Source organism: Mus caroli, unplaced genomic scaffold (assembly GCF_978045245.1).
Source record: "Mus caroli unplaced genomic scaffold, Mus_caroli_1 scaffold_8, whole genome shotgun sequence".
NCBI classification, from domain to species: Eukaryota; Metazoa; Chordata; class Mammalia; order Rodentia; family Muridae; genus Mus; species Mus caroli.
Window position 1 is genome coordinate 76325874 of NW_028227263.1, and position 24207 is coordinate 76350080.

At 40.6% G+C, this 24207-nt stretch overlaps 1 protein-coding gene across 6 annotated transcripts in view; it reads right to left on the minus strand.

Annotated features, from left to right (window-relative positions):
* Positions 1-8622: 8622 nt before the first annotated feature.
* LOC115031515 (uncharacterized) overlaps positions 8623-24207 on the minus strand; it is a 61206-nt gene continuing 45621 nt past the window's right edge. Inside the window, exons 2-6 of one of the 6 annotated variants that reach the window (XM_029479413.1) lie at positions 19907-20008; positions 16538-16624; positions 15243-15318; positions 10364-10444; positions 8623-9331 (exon numbers count right to left, since the gene is read on the minus strand). In XM_029479413.1, the coding sequence (XP_029335273.1) occupies positions 9147-9331; positions 10364-10444; positions 15243-15318; positions 16538-16624; positions 19907-20008 (531 nt within the window). In that variant the 3' untranslated portion in view covers positions 8623-9146. The other 5 variants (XR_003837159.1, XR_003837157.1, XR_015047863.1 and 2 more) reach the window with 5 other exon arrangements.

Genomic DNA, 24207 nt, shown 5'->3' on the forward strand with positions numbered 1-24207 from the left:
GGTTCTTGGAATCAAACTCAGGTTGTCAGGCCCACACAGAAACCTGCCTTATCTGCTGAGCTTTCTTAAGGGCCCAGGCTGATGTCTCTTAAAAATAAACATGACTTTTCAGAGGAAAATGTATTTATACTTTTTTATTTTAAAATATATATATATATATATTTTATATAAAGTATATATAAAATATACTTCTGGCTGGGTGTGATGCCATAGCTTTTGATCGAAGCACTAAAAAGGCAGAAACCAGCAGAGCTGTGTAAATTAAGAGGACAACCTGGTCTACTTGGTGAGTCCCAAGTCAGGAGGCTACATTCATAGTGAAACCCTGTGTCAAAAAAACAAAACAAAGAAAACAACAACAACAAATACAAAATAGTCTCAACATTTGTCATCCGACTTACATAAGATATGGATTTATATTCAAGGCACATCTATATATGCACATATGCATTCCTTATAAACATTTTGTAAGAGTAAAGTCTTTCAAATGGTGACTTGTCTCATCAATAAATTATTCTAGAAAAGGTTTTAAAAGAAATACTATTTTAAAATCAGATATTTTAGATTAACTTGATTACAAACAAAACCGTAGCCTGATAACTCATGGGAAATGGTTAAAAATATGAGAAATAAACCCTGATGATAAACATAACATGTCCACCTTCGTACACAGCGTTGCTAAAGGTTCCTGGCGGGTTTCATGTTCTTTGATTTTATGATGAAGGCAGAATAATTCAATATTCTTTAATCAAAAGTTCCCCTTCCTATGAAATCAAAAGTGATTCCACATCATCTTGTAACTACTGCGTTATAGCATTCATCCTCTTTCTTTTTTTCTTTAATCAAAAAGATTAGTTGCCCTGAAAAATTAACTAATGAGGAATTTTGTTAATATGGAAGATTTTCTCCCTCCCTCCCTTCCATCTGAGTATGTGGCTCTGAGCAAAGTCCTCTCTTCTTTAGCTGGAGTCATAGCAGTTTCTGTTTCTAACCTGGGAAGAATGCGGTGGGGACTGAAAAGCCCCTGCCCCATTGTCCCACTCCCCGGCACTGATCCTTGCTTTTAACATCATAATGAAGGATGCTCTTTAGTGGATTATCTTGAGAAGGGATTAACTCCTTCAAGTCTTCTTAGGGGGAAAGGTGTTTTGAGCCTTAAATACACACCAATTGCCTGCTTAACTTTTCATCTTATTTTGAAAACTGCCCAGCTGGAATTCAAATTCTTTTCCATAGAGCTGAATTTTATTAGTAGCAAAGTTGGAGTTGGGCGCAGCAGATGCTAAATATAAGCGCTGTTCTTTTAATCTCGTGGGGCCAAATGTTTCAGATATTTCACCGAGACGGGGCCGTCAGGATAAGACTCAATCTAAACTCTGCAAGTGCTGAAATCCTCACCCATCTCCCAGACACAGAGTTTAAGCCTGCTGGAAGACCACGTTTTTTTACCCCAACTTCGCCTTTAAACTCCACTTGTCTAGATCGCCCCTGTCCTGGGGCTTTTAACATTATCAGTGTTGTTTTAAGTCACACTCAAAGTAGAGCCCAATGTCTAATAAACACACACTCGCTTGAAAAGGTGAATAGTTGGTCTATAATTTATAATCAGGTGGCTTCCTCCACCTTTATCTTAATAACAATTTATTTCTGCCTGCCTGCTGCATGTATACCGAAATCTTGCCTTTGTTCCAGATACACGGGACCCTTCCTCCAACCTGATTTCTATGAACTACACTGTTGTATTGGATAACTTTTACCAGGGAACTAGATAGTTCTTGCCTTGTACAGGCTCCGCCCTTTCTTTTAACTCAAACTTCTTTTCCTGGTAGATTATAACTTTTCTTTTGTTCAACAACAACAAAAAAAAAAAAACCACCTTTTTTTTTTTTGGCCAGAGAAAATAATCATGTTTTTTTTTTATGCCTGTTTAATGCAGAAAATTACACACACACACACACACACACACACACCGTACACATGCACACAGGAGAGAGAGAGAGAGAGAGAGAGAGAGAGAGAGAGAGAGAGAGAAAGAGAGAGAGAGAAACTTTTTCTAAGACCTCTTTCAGGGTCATTGGTTTTAACCAAATGATAACACACATCACCCACAGCTTTTAATAATAATAAAAATGTTATATGCTGAACGCATGTCTTAAAATCCAGATCCAAGAAAACTTCAATTAAAAAAAAAAGTCAGGACAATGAATTTTGGCGATTCTTTTGCACATTGAAAGTTTGCAGGTGCACTGTTCTTCTGAGGCACATGAAATAAAGGCTGATATCTATACAGCCCCGCACACACTAACTATGCTAGAGGCTCCGCTTTCGTGGTAATAACCCTCCACATTCTTTCAGGGTAAACTCTTTAAGGAGTCATGAATTTTATTTATACTCTCTCTCTCTTTGAGAGTCTTTTGTTTATTTGCTGTTTCTTTCTTTGTGAAATAACACTCCCAGAGGAAAATCCCCCTCTCTGCTTAAGGAATTAGGCCAGAGACAAAAGCAGTGAATTCTTTAAGCCTTGTTTTGTGCTAAGAGAAATGTTTGACATTTCTGTGGAGAGGTGTTTAGTTTGGACTCATTAGGTCTTAGGGACACTCTTTTCTCTTTCTTGGCCTTTCAGTTTCTGCCACTGTTCCCCCCACCCCACCCTATGTTTGGAAGACTGAAGAGAATTTACCAGAGAGTAGAGTGTAATTAGGTTTCCTATGAGCCAAATGCAAAAAATCCAGTTGTTTTTTAAAGGAATCTCCCTTGCACAGCAGGTCCAGAGCTGAGTCCCACTTCCTCATACCCATCTGGGTCTGAGAAGCAGAAGCAGAAACACAGAAGGCTGCTTTCTCTGATGGAGATGAATACTGTCCATGAAACTCTTTTAAACAAAGTTGCTTGTCCAGTGCTCTCACGCGTCACTGTCTGACCAACGCTTTCATTTCCCCATGCTTCCTCTAGAAACAAAATAAACTCGGATTTTACATGAATTGCATCACAAAGAAAGAATTTTAATTATTTTTGTTTTAGATGCATTTTCTAGCCACAGTTTCTTCCCACAATCGTTTAAAAGATATTTATGGCCTTGCCTGAGTATCACAGCTCAAACATTTGGCTTCCACTGGTAATAGACATGTCATACTGGCTTGTTAATTTTCTTGCCTGAATTTGGACAAGCACAAATCTTTTGTAATTTCCCACAATCTCATTGGATGTGATTTTAAAAAAAATGTGAAGGAGGTGAGGTAGGAAACAGAGGAGTCCTACATTGACACCACACCTCACAGAGTGAGGAAGTCAATAAGGTTGCAGGACATCATGGACCACAGCGTCAACAGATGACATCCTTACTGGGATGCAAGTGTGCAGTACATCTCTGTCTGGTCTTCAAGTCATTCACAGATCTAGTTCTGAAAGGAAAGATGAAAGGGGTGTGGAAGATGAGAAAAAGAAGAAAGAAAGGGGAATAATAATAAGAAAAACAGAAGGGGGAAGCAGAAGGGAAAGAGGAGGGAGAGGGCGAGGAAGGAGAAGGAAAAGAAGACAGAAACACGAAAGAGGGGTTTAGTGTCTGGGATTAAACAGGAAACATTCAGAAATAGATCCTTCTACTCCTGGACTGCGCCACAGTATAGTGCGCCTCCCTGGTCTGCATCCATTGTTCCAAAGTACTCACTTGTCTGTTTTGAAATTGTTAAGAAGCCACGGCCTTGTCCACCCAGCCCTGTCATGAAAGATGAGGATGAAGGGCTAGCTTCCTTGGGCCTGTTGACTTTAGGAGAAAGTTTTTGTCATATATCCACAAGGAGCTTCCTTCAGTCAGTGTTACAGTGCAACCTGCTAAACAGTCACGTGAATGTTTTCGAAAGTTCCTTCTAAATCCAGCAAACCTCAGTAGAGAAAAGTTGAGCTACTATTTGTCTCTCATTTACTTACTTACTTGCTTACTTATTAATTATACAGCATCTTTCTAGGCAGGATCTCACTATGGAGACCAGGGTAGCCTAGAACTCACTGGAGAGCTTACTGACTCTGCCTCCTGAGCACTGTAATTAAAGACATGAGCCACCATTGCAAGATTCTTCCTCTTTCTAAAACCCTTGGTAGTAAATTGTATTTGTGGTTCTGTGAGATGCGGGAGGTTCACATCACCAGCTCTTTGGCTCCACATTATTTAGAGGCCTTTGAGAGAAAGCATAAGAGGAAGAGGAAACAAAAAAGTTGATTGAAACCACTGGTTTCTTAAGAACAGTAAACAATAAATCCACCAGATCTTTTCACTGTGAACAGGAAAGGATAGTAAGAAAACCTTTGTGGGAATGCATGAATACTAAAACATGTAAGTAATTATTTAAGGCCCAAGAAAGATTGCTAGCCTAATATTAATATAATAACCCCAAGAAAGATTGCTAACCTAATATTAATTTAATAACCCCTAAGGTTGAAGTTTTAGCTTTTAAAAAATTATTATTGAGAATTCCATACACGAATACCATGTTTACATCTTTTCTTATTTTTTTAATTTCAAAGTAATATTTTATTTAATTATTTATTTGTATGAGAGTTTTCCCTACACATGTCTATGTGCATCATGGGTATGCAGTTCCTGCATAGGCCAAAAGAGCTAATCAGTCTCTAGAACTAGAGTTACAGCTGCAGTGAGCTACCACCTGGGTGCAGAGAAGCAAACGTGTGTCCTGTGGAAAGGCAGCAAGCACTCCTAACTGCTGAGTCACCTCTCCAGCCATACCTTCTTCTCTTAGAAAGGAAAAAAAAAGTCTCTAGTAGAAAAGAAGAACAGAGAGACAGAAGGAAAGGGAGGAATGACATGAAGTATCAAGTATCAAGGTCAGCCAGATGAGTCAACTGAACTAAGTTCCCACCAGCTTCTCAGTCCTGAGTTCCCGTGCTGGAGACAGATGCCTTGAAGTGAGGGTGGTACACCACTACCTTGAAACAGTTACAGAGACTCAGGAGGAGCCTGTGTTTCTGTCTTAGCTCCCTGCACTACTCCCAAAGGATTCCAAAAGGGCTAGTAAAGGTTTTCACCTTTTCTGCCAGGGCAGGACGACAGAGCCACTGTCCTTATAGAAATGCAACTTTGGGCAAGAGTAGCGATGAAGAAACTTTTGTGAGAAATCAATTTGGGATTTCATTATACAGAATAAGTTTGGGTGGGTTACAAAGATTTTTAAATAATCTTTTTTTTTTTTAATTCTCTTTCATAATAAAACTCAAAGATAACAGAAGGAAACTCTTCTTAAAAACTCCCCCTCCCCAAGAACACAGTTTACTTAAAATATAATTTGATGTGTTAATAATTCCGTGGCGGGTAGACTGGGCTGTTTGTTACCGGAACGCCGTTAAACAGAAGACCCACGATGAGGACGTAACTATGATGGGGCTGGCTTTGCAGCCATGCATCTATTCATACCATATAAAATCAATTACTGTAAGTCTCACAGGGCTGTTTTCTGTCAATCTACCAGGCAGAATGAGTCCTAATGTGTGTAGACTGCTACTGAGAATGCATTGCCTCTTAAGCCTGGAGCCCTTGACCCCACTCCTCAGTGTGAAGATTCGGGTCTTCATAAATTGCAATTATTTAGAAACAAGTGTGTTTCTGTATTTTAAATCTTTGTGTAAACACACTTCTCGTATCCTAAACAAAAAAAAGCTCCCTCCCCTACAGAACATTCCTACAATCTGTTCATTACTATGCAGATTATAACTTTAAATAAACATGATCCCTAAACTTCTTAATAAAGACGAATTGCCTTCTTTGCTCATTATGGAGACATATTTTTGAGATTACACCGAGAAGGCACACAGTTCTGAGTCACTATTTCTTTACATCAGTGGTTTGTGCGCATCTCACCCTCCCTCACCTCCTTGCAGAATGACTTGAAGCATTAAGGATGTGATTTGATCCCATATTCTCAGAAGATGCCCCTCTGGTGCTCTTGGGTGAGGTCTCAGATGCTCGGGTATGTATTAGAAGATAATGTGGTTGATTTCCAAAGGGAATCGTTGAGCGAGAGGAGATGGATGCATTTGTAGAGCCTTTGCTGGAAATAAGCAAACATCCTCAGAAAATTGCTCAGAGGACATTATTGTTCTTTGCTGGATGAATTTCATTTAGATCCCTCAGCATCTGGGTCGTAGTTTAACGGGAGGGATTAGCATGAAGCTAACGGTGCCTTTCTAACCACCGCAGATGAGAAAGTGCTTTCTCCATAAAATTTTGCAAAGGTTTAAAAATTTTTTTCTTCCAGATTTCAGCAAAATATTTTTAAATGAATGTTTCTTTATAGGCACTAACAGGAGGTTTGGATGCAATATTAATGAAGCGGAACCTAATTCCGGACAATTTTTCCATACATGACATGGCTATTAAGAGTTCCGGGGGGCAGATGCCAGTTCTAATGTGATGATCATACTTCCTCTACTTATTTGTATTTATTTTTTAATTCATTGCTACAAAATAAAGACTTTTCCAATAGATTGCCTGTCATCTTTGAAACAAGAAGTATGACCAGCTATAGCACACTTGCCTCGCTGTGCTTTCTGAAGCTCATTACAGATGATGCAGGAGGTAAACTTTATAGACTGGTAAAAGGAAATGTAGGAGCCCCCTCTTTCGCATCTCCTCTGTTTACCTCTAACATGGTTCTGAATTACTTGTTGCACAGCCTGACCACTGGTCAAGAACGAATTCCTGTCTGCAGAAGGCAATGCTTTCCTGTAGAGCAGCCCTAGGCTTCGGTTGTCAGATCTTAGAGCCTGTCATCTCCACACACTCGGCTCTAAATGCTTCTGCCTTCCACGGCAAAACTAACCAGATAACCTTATGTGTTTATCCTCACCGAGCTATGACAGGAACCGTTAGTTTTAATTTTGCAATGTGATAACATTGCAATGGAAGCTCCCAGTGAGAAAACTCGGGTTTCATAAAACGAGTTCTCATTTCTACATGTAAAGAAACCTTACAGCGTTGGAGAGTTGTGATATCTTAGAGCCTTTTTTTTTTAAAGAAAAACTTTAAAGTTTAAAACCAATTCACACCAAATAAATTTTAATTTAGTCTTAAAAATATAAAAATGCAGAGTGGTCATTTGACTCCAAATGACAGCAAATGAAAGGGTCACCTAAGTTTCATTTTGGTTAATAAATTTCTTGTTTCGGGCACGTATGACTGATTAGGATTCCTGGTAAGAGAACTGGAAAACACTCACATTAAAAAGACAACCAAATTTTCAAACTAGGGAGAACACCACGTTAACACGCCATCAAGTGATGCTACCTTAAGTGGTGTCTGTACTCTTACTCCTGAGATCCATTCACACACAGGAAAATACTGTGCAAGAGAATAGTGTATGTGTGTGTGTGTGTGTGTGTGTGTGTGTGTGTGTGTATGTGTGTGTGTGTGTGTGCGCGCACGTGCATGTTCAAACTCACGGTGCATCCATGTATGTGTATGGTGATGCTTTCTGTATTTCTATCACAGATCTGTGACTTCCATTCCTGCCATACAGAGTCCAGTGCCATGGCAATCCTTTCTCTTTAGCTTTAGTGAAATCCAAGGTAAAGATGTTAGCTTAAGAGGTTGTAATCCAGACTGTACAAGAAAGCAAGCACTTTTTAGATGCTTCCATGTCTGCCTCTTGGCTACTTAAGGACTTCATTGATCAGTATCATCATCATCACCACTACCACCACCACCACCACCACCATCATCCCCATCATCATTTTGATTTTTGTTATTGGTTTTTTTGTTTGTTTGTTTTTATTTTTTATTTCTTTTTGTTTTTGCAAAACTTTGTAGGCATTTGACTCAAAGACCAGAATGGCATAAAATAACAGTAATGTTACCCATCCTGAGACATATTTCAACGTCTATTACAAACACATCCTATTGCTCATATAAAAATAACGTTTTAACTTCTCGCTAGAAGATTATTCCAGGAAGGTTGTCTAAAATTGAAGACATATAAACAAGCGTGGGATTGAAGAGTAATGTGGCTTACAACGCTCTGTTCAGTTTTGAGAAGCAAGCAATCCCTGCTCCACAAGGAAAGCTACCACGCTTCACCCTAGAGCAGGCCAGAGGTTCTGCAGCTTTTCTTGGCTTCCGGCCACTGTTCGCCCACATCATACGTATGAGATCGCAAAGGGGTGTTCTTTCCTCTGGTCTTGGCTCCACTTCCAAGTGCTAAGGGCAACATTGAACCTCACCTTTGACCTTCCTAAAACAGAAAGGGTGAGGGCGACACAGCAGGGACACCTCTCCTTGCTAGTCGGGATTACTGAAACGAAGAACTGTATATTGACCTCTGTGTGGATTGCAGCACAGCTGGCCTTTTCAAGCGTGAATACAGGCGTAGTCAACAATGCTGTAGCTAAATCAACTATCCAGAGATACCAGCTGCAGAAGCCACTATACCTCCAGTCACATTTGTAAACTAGCTGCCCTGAGTATACAAAAGCTGGATTACCCCAGAAGTGTGTTAGGCCCAGTGTATCTCACAACACAGAGGAAAAGATAAAAGATCCACCACCTGTGTGGGAGTCCCCGGTGGCTTCTTGGGCTTTAAGACGCAATTGTTGAATAAAAGAACAAAGAGACCAAGAGAAAGAATGCCAAACAACTATTTAGAATTAGTAACCAGCCAAGGGGTCACCAAGGGGGAGATCACTCCAGATCAAAACCAAGTCCCAGGAAAGCAGACTTGTGTGCCCATCCAGTCTCTTTCCACTTCACCTATGCGGATATTAAGTCAACTCGTTACACAGACTTCTTACCTTGCAACTAGATTACAAAATCTCTGACATCAAGAGTATAACTTAATACGCTTATAGCCATTGATCCTTTCAAAATGAAAAGACAAGCATGGGGGAGTCTTTTCCCCCAACCAATCAGCACTGGAGTGATCCATAACACAGATCTGGTCATCTCTTTCTTTGGTTTGGTTGCCTGCATGAAGAGCACATTTCTCAGTGAAGACGAGGTTCACTGTTCCTCCTTGTGGTGGGGTGAAAGGAAGGCTCACAGGGGCAAATTAGGATCACTGAGAAATCCATGTGAACGTTCTGGAATCCAGATCTCCCAACACAGTACAACAGTGGGGTCAAAATTTCTTCCGGAGACACAAGCATCAGTCACCACGTGTCTGAAAAAAAAATCCCCACCGAGCAGAATACCCTTCTCCAATGGATGGAAAGGAGCTTGCAGCTGAGCTTATCGCTCTGTCAAACGATATTTGCCAGTCCACTTCCAAATCCTGGTTTTGTTGAGTCTCCAATAACTCCTTTTCTTCTAGAAACATTGTCATATGTTCACCTAGAAGGAGACAAAGAAAAAATAACTCCCCAAAGCTAAAAAACTAAAATAAAATTCTATATCGAGGTATATAACAAGATAACTTGGTTATATTGATCATTTGGAATGATCTGGTAATATCACCTATTTTTGAAAGCATTATTCTTTAGCTTAATTGAAGAAAATTTGTTTCTGAAATAAATACGTAGATTCCTCTGATTTCACCAAACACTAGGAAAGAATTAAATTTCATGCCAATAGTATCATATGGTATTATACCCTCTCTGCTTTTTTTTTTTTTAAAGAAGTCATAAATGTTTCCAATTTGGAAGAAGAACTTGTAAATTTTGTAAAGTTGAACATTGGTTGTGCATCCAGATTCTCACTGGGCACCTGGTAGGCTTCCTTGGAGTTTGTCTCCCTCAGTGTATTGATTCAACGGTTTCTTTAAAACATTCGCACTGAAACACAGAAGACGCATGCTGCTTAAAAGCTGCTGAAAGGTGATTCTAGGCTTGAAATAAAAAAAAAAAGGCTGAGTTTCATTTTGTACAACAAGCCCTTTTTCAGTCTGATGAAGTGCATTAAGCCGGACAGAGAGACAATCTCCTGTAATTGTCAGCAGATTGGCAATCTGACATATCATTCTGGCAAACTTGAACTTAATTGCTAAAATATGACTTCATAGCAAGTACAAGTGTGCTCTGGCAATGTCAAGTTATCCCAAACCACATGACTTGACTTCTGCCGGAGAATTCAAATTGAAGATTTATCCCAGGTCGAAGCTGCGTCTCGTGCATTCTGCGAGAACTCAATAGACAGGGAAACGGGATATCGTTAAAGCATTGCTGTGCCCCAGGGGTCAATGTCAGATACAATCTAATTTAACATCTTTATTAAGGATCTCGAAGAGGGAGTAAGCCACATATTAATGAAATGTGCAAATGATATTAAGCTGGGAGCTGGTGTAACCACCAGTAAGGACAAAGAAATAATAGAAAAGCGCCAAAAGAGGTTAAAACTCCTCACAGAAAATTATTGCATGAAAATCACCTTCCTGGGATGGATCATTGGGAAGATGAGCGCTGGGAGTCTGAAGTCTCAAAGTTTGCTGTGTTGTAGCCACCTGGGAACCTAGAGGAAGGAAAAGAGGGCAGCCCAGAGTCAGGATCTAATTTAGACACCAACACAAACATCGCACATTATGTAAATGCAGTTAGCCTAAAAAAAAAAAAAAAAAAAAAGAGTGAAAATTTACATATGACCCAGCTCAGTATAGCAACTTAGCCAGCCCAAATCAGGTAACTATTAAAGACTGCTCCATGACACTGTGTACACACTAACACACACAGTTCTGGGAAAGGAAACAAAAGGTAGCTAGCTCATCAGGAACGAAAGACAGACCTCTCACCTCAGAACCCTCTTCTCACATGTACCCTAGTTCACAAAAGCAAAAGGTGTGTTTAATAAGCAAACATAGCGAAATAATTTTTGAGATCCTGACTGTTTAGCCTTTTCTGGTTTTCCACACCTCTTTCTCCTCCCCCTGACCCCTAACCGTGACATCTACTCTGAAACCTGACTTTGTCAAAGCTGTTAGTAAACTAAGGTGCCCAAAGGCAGCTCTTGCAGGCTACAGACACAAGAAGATGTGTGGCTGCTTTTGACTGCTTGAGATCATCCAGTCTCCATTGCTTCTATTCCTGCTCCAAGGACAACTACTGTGGCCACCTTTGGATAACCTCTAGTTTTAAGGAATTTTAAGCTGGCTGTCTTGTATTTTAAGGCTTCTGGTTTTGCCCCTTAGAGTTGCTTAGGAACTGCTGACAGGAGAACTATAAGAAGTGTTTGGTACAAAGCCTATGCTTTGAGACCAACCTAAGGACTATACCTTTCCTACAATGACTGGTGACTGCCTAATAAAAGGTGACTTCTATAAAGCTGGAGAGGCTGACCAGCTGTTAAGTACACTTGCTGTTCTTGCAGAGGAAGCAGTGCCATCCCAGCACCCATGTGGCAGCTTACAGCCCTGTATAACTCCAGTTCCAGGGTTTCTAACATGCTCTTTTGGCTTTTGTGGATACCAGGCATATACATGGTGCATATACAGACAGACATAGAGGTAAAATACTCATACACACAAAAGAAAAAGAAAAAAAAATAAAAGTACCTTCCAGTTTTCTACTAATTTTTCTTGTGATCCTTTGCTTGTTTTCAGATTCCAAGAGAGAAAGGAAACAAAGAACAAGTCTCTGGTGCCCAGAGGTGCCAAGAGAGAACACACTGACTTCCCACAGAGTCCACACAGTATGACTTTAGCTGGGAACCACCTAAAATTCACACACACACACACACACACACACACACACACACACACACACACGCGCGCGCGCACATATATGAAAAATTTAATAACCTCAAGTGACTATCACATATCTTGGAGAATAACTTTGCCTCTGTATCAAAAAATGTGTATACTATTGATGCCATATAATTTATGTGAATGTGCAAGACTTGCCAGAAATGGAATAATGACCCAAGAAGGACTATTGCAGACACCGACATAAGGCATCTAACCAGGGGTATGTGCTGAACACCTTCAGACACACTTGCCAAAAAAGAATTGTTTGAAATATACTAAAAGGAATGAGTAGATATGTAGAGTTGAATTTAAAGAAAAAAATAAATGGACTAAGTCTTAAGTTTTTTTTTTAACCCATCAACCATTTCATAGGTTTAATACATCTAACTACCATTCAAATAATAAGTCATTGGTGATTATAAAGAAACACTGAGTTAGAATATATTCTTCACAGAAAGATAGTTGGTTAGCTGAATTCATATGTAAAATGGAAATTCAATGTAGATCACCCACAACATCAAACATAAAGAACTTCATTCCACCCTGACCAGGTTCTGGCCAAAAAAATTTTTAAAAGCTTTCCAAAATGAAATTTTGATATTTTGTTTTTTTTCTTAATATACAATTTGGAAATTATGCTGGAAGTCCAACTATGGAAAAATTTTAGAGGTTTTTCTAAGGGATTAAAAAGAGGATTTCCCCTCCTCTCTTTGGAGACTAAATTCAGATTTTCTCTCTCTTTTTATGAATGTGCAGGATGGCTTAGCAAGTAAAGGCACTGGCCACCAAGACTGGTGATCTGTGTTTTAAGCCCAGATTGTACCTGGTGGCAGGAGAGAACTGACCCCTTCAAATTGTCTTCTAATGTCCACACACATGCACACATATGCACAATAAATAAATAAAGATGGAGGTTGTCAGACATTTTAGAAGCTATTGTGTCATCCCTTCCAAGTATCCAATCCTAGCTCTAAAAAACTTACGGTTAGACAAAGGAATACTAGACAACTAGTACTTTCATATCATAGGGCATATCATATTAACAACACCAGTAAGTCTTCCAGCAACACCACAGATAATACTTGATTTTCAATATTAAGAGGCATGTTTTAGAAGTGCTAATAATGTGGGGTTTTTTTCTTTTCAAAGAAAAAATATTAACTGTCAATGAGCACTACACTTTACAATCTTTGCTGATTTCCATCTTGTGGGCATGCACAAGGGTTGTAATTCCCCATCTCCTTAACACTGGGCATGAATATGTGACCTGCTTTGGTCCATGTAATGTTAATAGATAGGAAGAGTCGCTTTCAGCCGCCACCACTTGAATTCTCTTTCTCTATTTCAGCAAGCAATTGCTGGTGTGTATGCAACTAGGAAGGGAAACCTCACCTCTGTACCCTCAAAAATGCACTCGGTGAGGTCTCTCCCATGTGCCATGAGCTGAGTGCGAGTTAGAATACAACCTCTTGGATTAAAGATGCTGCTATCTAGAGATGGTTCACCCTGTAGCATAACCTGACCTATCCAAGCTGACACACTTCACCATGGGTAAGGACAAGCTTGGTATAGAAAGTGTTGCTCAGAACACATTCCCTTGAAATAAGCTAATAGATAAATGGTCAAACAGCTCTCCTCACAAACCAAAAGATACAGAAGGGTCCTGGGAGACTGTTAACTGCTATAGTCCCCTGTTATCCAGCCTGACAATTTGAGTTTAATCTCTGAGACTTACATAGTAGAGAGAGAGAGAGAGAGAGAGAGAGAGAGAGAGAGAGAGAGAGAAAACTAACTCACACAAGTTGTCCTCTGGCTTACACATATATACTTATAAATAAATAAATTGATTGATTGGTTGGTTGGTTGTTCGTTGATTGATCGACTGGCTGACTGGTTGACTAAAATACAGCCTTGTTTGAATGGTCACATGTCAGGATTTAAATTTTATAGACTATTTTGAATTTTGAGTCAGTGCCTTTTCTAGCTCATCACCTTCTCTGAATGGCAAAAGTCAAGACAGGTCCAGAACAGCTATGGTTCCAGCACTAACTGTGCCTTCCTCTTTTACTCTACAAGTACGATGGAGCTCTACACTCATTGACACCTGAAAAACATTTTAGAGCCTCTAACACTGCAAAAGGACTTTTCCATTTTTTTCCGAACAGACATTTAAAAGGTTTTGACAAAGGTGGGTGATAAAAGAAAAAAGAAAAAGAAATACAAGTGATAATGGGTCCATTCTTAAAACTGGCTTCATGGTTATAAGCATGAGTAAAAATGAAAATAAATATGTCTAATCACAGAATGTTTAATTGTGGGAAATATAAAAAAACAACCCACACTCATTTTCATTGAAGATCATTCTCTTGTATCTAATTTGAAGAGATGCAGAATAAACAGCCTAACAAAGGCTCACTTTCTATTATAATGCGTCATTGATGGAGGCCCAACCACTTTGCCTGATGGATTTCAAAGCGGAAGAGTGGCAGTCACTCACAGCACCATCACTGAAAAGCTGTGTTATAGATCATTTGATTTTAACAAGACAGTTCTATGCTTCTTAAAATGAGGAAACATCGTAGCCATGAAAGAGCATTATTACAGCTATTTTCTTGACATTCCCCTGTAGAATTTCAAAACAACACTGTGGCTCAGAGTCTTAAAACCACTTAGGAGATCTGGACCTGCTGGCACAAGTCGATAATTCCAGCTCCATGAGAGGCAGAGGAAGGAGGACTGCATGTTCAAGACCTAATGGGCTACAGAGTGAACTCAAGGCCAACCTGTGAAACTTAGTGAGACTTTGTCTCAAAATAGGAAGTAGAAAAGAGAGCCGGAGTAAAGCTTATTGGAAGAACACTGGCCTAACATGTTGAGAACCTGAGATCTAATCCTCCTCCAGCAACAACAATAACAACAACAACAATGAGAGAGAGGGAGAGAGAGAGAGAGAGAGAGAGAGAGAGAAAGAGAGAGAGAGAGAGAGAGAGAGAGAGATTGAGAATCAGAGAGATGAGACTGGCCCAATGACTGGTTAAACTTGGTCAGGGAGCTGTTTTTCTGACTTCTGGACAGGTCCTTCTATATGCAGACTTGTAATGATCAGCCACCAGAAGATTGTATTTACAGGGAATATGCTATAAGGCCTAACCTCTGCTTGATGTCTGAAGCCAAGGATGGTCATGTGCACTAGGTGTACTATGGCAAATGCTATTTACTGAAGCAGGCCTGACAAGAGATGAACAATAACAGGTGAGATACTACAGTGAACGTATACAAGCCTGTCAACACATCACCCTCAATTTGCCCTTCTAGTAATGATACTTGAAAGAAGTACTGTGAGGCTCTGTTTGACGTATGAAAATGGCTAAGGCCACTACTCTGTGTTCGAGTAGTATATTAAATGAAATAAGGATTACTTGAACACAATATCCTGATAGCTGATCTGATAACCAACATGGCCTCTAAGTGACTAGTGGGCTGGTAGATACTCCAGGCAAAGAAACGATACAAGTCCTTGGTGGGATTCAATAGGATTATCTCACACCATTCAGAAAAGATGCAACTCACCCTTTACAAACGGCTTCTGTGTGAGATCTTCCACTTGGCTGTTTGCAGGATGCATTTGGCTCCAGGGCAGTTGCAACTGTAAAAGAGTCCAACTTCCGATAAGAGAACACTCCTCCTTGTAAAGGTGACTGCATTCCTTCTCCTGGAGCAACTCTGAGGCTGCTCAGTTACCTCATAAAGTTCATACGGCTTAGGTCGCTTCTCTACTGAAGCTTGCTTTGCTCTCACCAGGCCAGGGCCATCTCTTGCCCCAGATTTCTCCTGATCCTTCATGCTCCTGTTTGAGATGCGTTTCTTCACCATGTCGTTTTCTACTGGTGAGCTGGTAAACTCATCCTTCAAAAAGATGCTCATTCATATGGCATCCTTTGTCAAGCTCTAGTTACTTATTTGGTGGTCTTTCTGTTTCTTTTTTCTTTCTTTTTTTTTTTTTTTTTTTACTATATTGGACTCATACCGGCTCTTATCACTGTCCTTTGTGAAAGAGTGTCTATGTTATATTGTTGTTTATCTACTAACTCAAGTACCCGGACTCCACCCCTTTAGTGACTGAGAACGCACTTTAGTTTCCCAAAATATTCTTCCTGCTCAATGGGTCCAGTGTCTGGCTTATAACTGTGGACAAATATTTGACCAATGAATGAGTCAATGGAGACATAGACGGGGCCTGAATCCCACTGTTGATTTTACCAGTGACCTGCTAGGTCCCTTTAGCCATGACACTGGCTTCCCAAGTTCCAAATTTCTGATATGAGAACAGGGGATACTAATCGCTAAAGGGAGGCTGTGAGGATCAATGAAATAGTTTTTTATCAAGCAGTCTGAGCTCCCTGGAAGAAAGGCACCAGGGAAGAAAAAATGTGTGAGTGTGATTTTTGTGGAACACCTTTCATCTGAGACTCTCAAAGCCCTTCACCAAACATGAACTCGGTAATCTTCTCAACACGCCTGCAGAACCACTCCACTATCACCGTTTCAGAAAAAGGAAAACCACAGACAGCAAAAGGTTAAACAAGCAGCCCGTGATGCCCTCCATTCTGAACGCCAAATCCAGCACACCCACCTCGAAGCCCTTTGAACCTGGAGACACCCGCAACTTCCCTGACACTGCCTCACAGAGGAAGCCATTGAACCGCTCCAGCTAGCTGGCAAAGGGCCAGTTGGAAGGAGGGCCTACGTTAATACCTTCCACAGAAGGAGGGGTGGGATGGCTCAGCGAGGGGATGACCACAATCCCCCCCCCCACTGTAACAGTAAGTCGACAATGTAAGCAAGCCTTGCCACCCATCACTCACCTTCCTCCCAAGGCTTTGGCTCAAATCGGGCTTAGATCTTTTCAGGGTCTTCTTTGAACTTGACACCTCACTGCGCCAACTCTGTTTCTAGCCAGAAAAATGTCTCATCACCTTTGAATACAAAGGTAGCGGTTTCGCAACCAAAGAAGTAATCCTAAAATACCACATTCAGGGAGTTTTCCCTCCCTAATACTAGTTTTCCTGCTGAATCCCGTGACTGTTAGCCAAGACAGGTGGTGCTAATCTGCCCTCTAAGAGGGAAGGAAGAATGTCAGCTATTCTGCATAGACTTGGGGGGTGGGGGGGGCAGTGTTTAGATCAAGCCAGGGAAACTAGTAAAAGAGAGCAGTTTCTATTTATACCTAACCAGAAAGACTACATTTGTGTATTTTCCACAAATGTTAAGGTTATGATTCCTATCAGTTGTGGCCAAGAGGAAGGCCCTAATGCTGGGAATTATTTGCTATAAACATATACAACGTGTATAGAAATAGCAAGGTTCTGTCACGATCCCACAAGGAAGCAGCCAGAGTCACTCCAGTTCCTTCCTTCCCCAAGGGCCACGTCAGAACAAACGTTCCAGTCCATCTTGGTTTTAAGCCTAGTAGAGTAGTGTGTGTTCACTGAGATCAGTGTCTTGATGCTAAAACCTCAGGCCTTAAGTGGTCTGGCCCACAACTTCCTGCATCTGTGACCTTTTGTCCACTTTGTCATTCATGAGCCCTTTGCTCCGAAGTTAGTCACTCAGGTAAAGCTCTTCAGCACCTGGCCACCTCTTCCAGACCACAGTCCTCTCAACGGCTGTCTAACTTCCTCATACCACAGAAGCCACCTGGAATTAGGGGAAAGAGTGTGATTTCACACCAAACCTATGTGACAGTTGACCCTAACACCTGCCACCTTTTGTTCTGCGGCTCTAGAAAAGTTCCCAGAGTCCACTAAGCCCCCTCCTGAGGCCTGTAAAGGAAGAATTACAAGTCTACTTTAAAACTGTTTGAAAGGTTGGGCTTCCACACTGTGGTTTCCAGCAGAGATTGGGGTCCTTGACCCTCTGAGAAAAGGGAAGGCACACTTACTCTTCAAGTATGAGTACAGACTAACTGTGTGTGAGTGTGTGTGATTGTGTATGTGCATATGATTGTATATGTGTGTGTGTGATTGTGTATGTGTGTATGTTTGTACATCTGTATATAAGAAAACCTTAGGTGTTGTCCCTGAAGTCCTGACCACCTCATTTGTTGACACAGGGTCTCTTGATGACCTGAAACTTGCCAAGTAGGGCTGGCTGGCCAGGCAACAAGCTCCAGGGACCATCTTATTGCTGCTTCCCAGAGATTACAAGTGTACCACAAGGGCCTCACTATTTATCCTGGGTGCTGGCATTGACCTCAGATCCACAAGCTTGTGAGTAAAGTACTTCCAAAGAAGTTTTCCTTTGTAGCCCCAGTCCAAAGCTTCTAAAGCCATTGCTAGCTGTATCACCCACCAGATCCAGTACACATTAAGTTGGCAAATATGTGCCTTGTTAAGTAGTTAAATATGTGCCTCTTTCATTTGAGATCAAGCCTCTCTTCCTCTCAGGGATTTCTTTCACTTGTGAAGTCTTGCTTTCCAGTGCATTTCAACAGTGACCCAGGCCTGTGAACCACTAAGTACCCTGTAAGCACGGACTGAATATATGGGTCTTTATGGGGCCACCTCTGTGCTGAACACAGAAATTAGAATAACTCTAGGTGAATCAGGCCAAATCTATGCCTGGTCAGTTTGCCTACTGATAATAACCATCACTTTGGCACTAATCTTCATATAAGATGGTGGGGGGCGGGCAATATAGTATACTCCTGCCTCCCTCCACCCCCGACAGTAGAGAGGATAATCATGTGGTGAATGAGAGGCAGAGCTGAGTCCTCAGGACAAGTCCACCAGCTTCCCACATGGAATTACCTCTGTCCCACACACTACAAACCATCTCCAACAAGGGAATATTCATAGTTCTTTCTGCCTCTTTCTGGCATATTTCCAAGGAGGAGGAAAGAAGTCAACCTCCTTGCCTGGACAGAGGAACCCCATGGAATTAAAAACAGCTTTGAATTTTCAAATCGGTATCTTAAACACTAAATTTTACTCACTAAAATGAACGTGTCACAGTAGAGAAGTCTCCACCAGCCCAGATCTACAGACTCAAAATGTCACTGAAAATTAAGCCGTTGCTCATCGAGGTGACTCTTATGTTAAGCTATGCCTGAACATGACCGCTGGAATTTCATACCCGACTGTAGGGAGATAAAAAATGTAAATGAGTTTTGCCTGGAGGATGGTAGACTGCAGAGGTTTCTGGGGAGTGTGATAGGAAGTCGAAAAAGCTATGGTTCATCCCAAGGAAATTAACCTTGTAGTAAGGGCCAAGCTTCTCATTAATACATACTCACAGGAGAAAATGAAGAAGAAGAAGAAGAAGAAGAAGAAGAAGAAGAAGAAGAAGAAGAAGAAGAAGAAGAAGAAGAAGAAGAAGAAGGAGAAGAAGAAGAAAGAGAAGAGAAAGAAAGCTCCCAGATGTTCCCGTGACTCAGCTCTTTTCACAGAGCACAGCTATGCCTTTACGTAAAAGGAAAAAGAAAAGCCCTCTGGCCTCTGGAACATTCCCCTTTCACCAATGTAACTGGATAAATTAGCATGTTTTCAACATCCTTTTTAGAATAATAAATTTCATTGGAAATTTTGAGAAAAGGAACAATTATTTGATCATCCAGAGTCTTTAGCATTTTATCCTCAACTCCTTATTGACCTTTGATATTCTCACCAGCACTTAAAATAATTTTAATCCTCTCCACCCCCTGTCCTCCTTTTCAGAAAGGAGGGTACAAATCTAAGGGTCTTCGAAAGCATGGCCAGTAAGAAATGGAAGCTCAGTCACCCACCACATCTACACATTAATCAAAGTTTGGAGTTAAAGCATTAGGGATGGTAGAGGGTCTTAGCTGGTAAAGTGCTTGCCTAGCATGCACAATGGGTTTGATCCTCACTACTTCATAAAAGCAGACATGCTGGTATAGACCAGTGATCTCAACCAAGAATAGAGAGGTAGAAGAAACCAAAGTTCAATGTCACCTTCAGTAGGTTTGAAGGTAACCTGTGTAGACTGATTACACAGCCTTCCATCATGACTGGCCTTGCTCCACAAGATTGTCACTATGTCAAGGGGCAAGGGGACATGACCCCTCCCCCCATCAAATAAGGAGAGAGAGAGAGAGAGAGAGAAGCAAGAAGAAATCTATATTAACAGGAGACAATGAAAAGACAATGACGTCATCTGGGTGAGGCCCTCAGCACACATTGATTGGGTGCAATACAGAGTCTAGAGATGCTGACCTTTGGATCTAAGGCCATCATGTGTATGGTAATCACTTGTCTACATTCATTGCAGAAATACAGCACAGGCAGAGAATCCATCAGCTCACTGTTCCAGCCCATCTGCAATACAATGCATAGTTGACAGGACAAATTGAGCACCTTTATTATATTTTCTAAAATTTGTGTGTGTGTGAGAGAGAGACTGTGAGTGGAGAGTAAAGATCAGAGGACATATTTTTGAGAGTCCAGTGTAGTAATCCAGTGCTTGGATACACTATGCAAGGACAAAGCAGAGAATCGGCATGTCCTCTTCACTACTTCAAGATGGAGGGGGGTCTCTGAACCTCTCTAATTCTTCATAAAATGTGCAGCAGGCTGTTGGGAGCCATAGTCATCTGCTTGCAGTGTAGTGCAGGATCTCACTGCCATTGTCTCACTGTACTTTGGCATCTTTTATCCAGAGTCCTTGCTTCCTTCCACCCATTCTACCACGGAGTAACCTCTATTAGAAGAAAACATGGGAGACTTTCAGGTAGAGACAATAGATGTTTATGTGATTAATGAGGTCAGTTTCTTGGGCTAGAATATAGCCCCAAGGCTAGTCACTAACCAGATCTCTTGTTTCTTGGGAAGTAGTATTGTGGTGTATCTGACAGTATGCTGAGTTGTGCCCAAACAGTACTCATGGTTTCTTTGTCCTGGAATTGAGATTGTTGCTGTTCCCAAGATATCCTTGTTATTTCTTCTCACACTTCTTCCAAGAATAGAAGTATTTCTGTCTTTGACCTTTTGAGAACCTCTATGGGAGAGATCACCTTTCATGTCCAAGTAGGGTTAAGCCTTAAATATGTAGCATGAATTTGGTCATTCTACACTCATATAATATATTCCCATAAAAATCATTACCCATAATTATTGGGTTCCAAGATTGATTACCCATACTTGCTTGGTAGGTGCACAGAGAGCTAGCTGGCTTGTGCAATTGAAAATAAAGACTTTTATGTCTCCCCTTTCCTTGCTTTCTTTCTCATCTGTTTCTAATATATGCTGGGAAGAGCCGTGTTCTGGTTCTTTGCAGGAATGTTTCCAAATAGTGCATGGTAGGGGTTGTTGGTTTGTGCAGGAAGGAGATGGATGGAAAGAAAATGGGTTTAAGGGAAGGTGTCAGTATAGGACTCAGAGGCTTGATACTCAGAGATTGGCTCCAGGGTACAGTTTTATGCGGACCAAAACCCAGGACATTGGTAACCAACTCAGTCTCTCAGAAGTTGAGTGAATGGAACGTGCATAATTCCAACCAGGGAATGTCTACAGTTATCCACTCCCCATTTCAGGTCTACCAGCATAAACAGCACACAAGTGTCTTTACCTCCTTGAGCTTGCTTACTGCTCATAAAACAAGAGCAATGAAGGCAACAGTGATGCCTACACAAAGCTCTAGAGATGCTGAAGTGTTTTATACATGTGAGATCATTTGTCTTAGACACAGAAATGACATGAATCTTCTCACTTTCCTTGGAGACTTTAGAAATGACACACCATGGTGTGTAAAATATCATATTTTTTAAAGACTTATTTATTTTATAAGTACACTGTAGCTGTCTTCAGACACACCAGAAGAGGTCATCGGACTCCAATACAGATGGTTGTGAACCATCTGGTTCCTGGGAATCGAACTCAGGACCTTTGGAAGAGCAGCCAGTGCTCTTAACCACTGAGCCATCTCTCCAGCCCATAAAATTCCATCTTACGGAAGTCCTCTGGTTCTGAAAGTCTATTCCCACAGAAGGCTGCTTCAGACTCATTCCTTGGTATTATATCCAAGGACAAAGACTCTGCATAATAGACAAGTACAAGGGATACAGAGGAAAAGAGAGCAATGAGATTGGATAGGAAGAGAGGTGGGTAGTGTCTGGGAGATCTTGGGGAAGGGGAAACATGATCAAAATATATTGTATGAAAGAAATTTAATAACAATGAAAAACTAAACAAGATCTCTGGGGGGCAAAAAGCATCCAAATTCTGTAGAAAGTATCCTAGACTAATATCTCAAGTTAGAGTCAGGATGATTTCTGGGACTTGTTAGTAACTCCCCAGCTTCATCTCTAACTTTCTGCATCAGAATCTGCTGGAGTGGGTATTCAAACTCTAAATTCCCAACAAACACCGCAAATAAACTTAGAATGCACAAAAAAAAAAATATCTGAAAGAGACACCCTGCCCTCAACAGAAATACTCCACCCTCTGCTGAGACACCTTATCCTGAGGAGCGACAACCAGGCTTCAACAAAAAACACAACCCTCATTGGCAGCACCCTGACCTCAGCCCAAACATCCCATCCTCTAGTTGTTTATCTTTTTCATATGAAGTATGAAATTTGAATGGAATGTTCCACAAATTATCATCATTTACTGCTTTTACCATTTTTAAAAATCCACATCTTGAAAGGACATGTTCTTTTAAAGTGGATAAAATAATGTTCTTATTCTTTATATTCTAATTATAACTAAATACTTCTGTGCCAAACCAAGTGATCTCTCTATATTATTATATTGTCTTACTAGGTAAAATTGAAATGTAAAATATTTGTGAATATGGATGCCCTTAGCATTATGCAATGGGTACTCAGAGTTTAAGAGGTTCCAATATAATGTGTGCATATCTAAGCACAGTCCTTTAAGATATATTAAGAGACCACCAATATATATATATATATATATATATATATATATATATATATATAAGAAATTACGGTATGTGAGTCATGGATTGATGTCCACTCCATGCTAGGGGTTGCTGGTTTATGAAGGAAAGCGTTTTATTCATGACAACATGGACAAGCACTGTGAATATTGTGCTAAGAGAAATAAGCCAGCCACAGAAATATAAGTACTAAGTGTCTCTAATGCACAGAATCTCCAAAAGTTGGGTTCATAGAAAGGGAGAATGGAAAAGTCAGTTTTCCAGGAGCTGCTGGGTAAGGAAATGGGGAGATGTCAGCCTAATGGTCAAAAGGTTTATTCTTTTAAAAAAATTATACACTATACTTTTTATGTGTATTATGCAATTTAAATACTAAATAGAATGATTTAGCACAGGAATACAATTTTCAGATTACTAAATCCTCCCCTACCAGATTTTTAAAATAACGTTTTCTAAGTAGATCAATGTGACAAATGCAGATAGTGATGAGTCATACTTAAGTGATATTGGGTTGACTCTAAGGTGATTTCCGAAAAACCAGCACACAGCCTGAGACTGTAGGTAATGATACTGCATCATCTCCTTGGCCTTTGTTAAGAGTATCAATCAGAAGTGTCCTCACTTCATATCAAGCGAGGAACTATTTGAACTGATAGATATGCTAATTAGTTTGATGGCAGTAATCATTTTATCACATATATGCATATAAAGACATCGTGTTCTGGGCCTGGAGAGACAGCTCAGTGTTAAGAGGGCTTGTTGCTCTTGCAAGGGACCAGGGATCAGTCCCTAATCACCTGTAAATCCAGTTCTGGGGAACCTGATGGCCTCTTCTATGCTCCATGGGTACCAGTCATGCATATGGTACACATGTATAAATGCACACACATACACACACACACACACACAAACACTAAATCCTAAAAACATCATGTTTTTTAATCTCTTAAATATACATATATGTATATATGTATATATACACAACTTTTGAAAATTTTGCTTCAATGTACCTAGGCCAAAAATTTGAGATGAATATATGGAAACATTATATATCTTCTAACTCTGAATGAAAAGAGAGTGCATACTTGGGCAGGCAGGAAGACAAAAGGAGAAAGACCTCTCCTTAGCAAATTCAGAGATGCTAAACACCTATTAGAGCCACATCACTCAAACCTCTTACTGCCCAAAGTTCCCTGTGGCACATTCTCTCTTGGGCTCATGAAAACATGGCTTCAGTCTGTCACTTCCAGGCAATTCCAAACTTAGCACCTGGCCTAGTCTGCTGTTTTCTTCCACTCTTCCTGAAGATGGAGCTCCCAAAACTCGGCTTTAAAAAGTGGCACCAATAAGAAGGCAGGACTCAAAGCAGGCTTGGGACCTGTACACCGATGTCTAAGAGCCATGGCCAGGGAATGCCTTTCCTCACTGGCACACTAACCAACTGGGTTTACAGTCAGGAAGGAAGGAAGGTGAGTTGTTGCCCTTGCCTGCTAGTTAACAGGAGGTATGACCTTGCCTGATGAAATGTTTTGAATGCATGGGGCTCCGTCCAGGATGCTAGTATGTTAAAGCCAGATTCTAGGTGAAAGAAAACTCACAAGTATGAGCAACATCT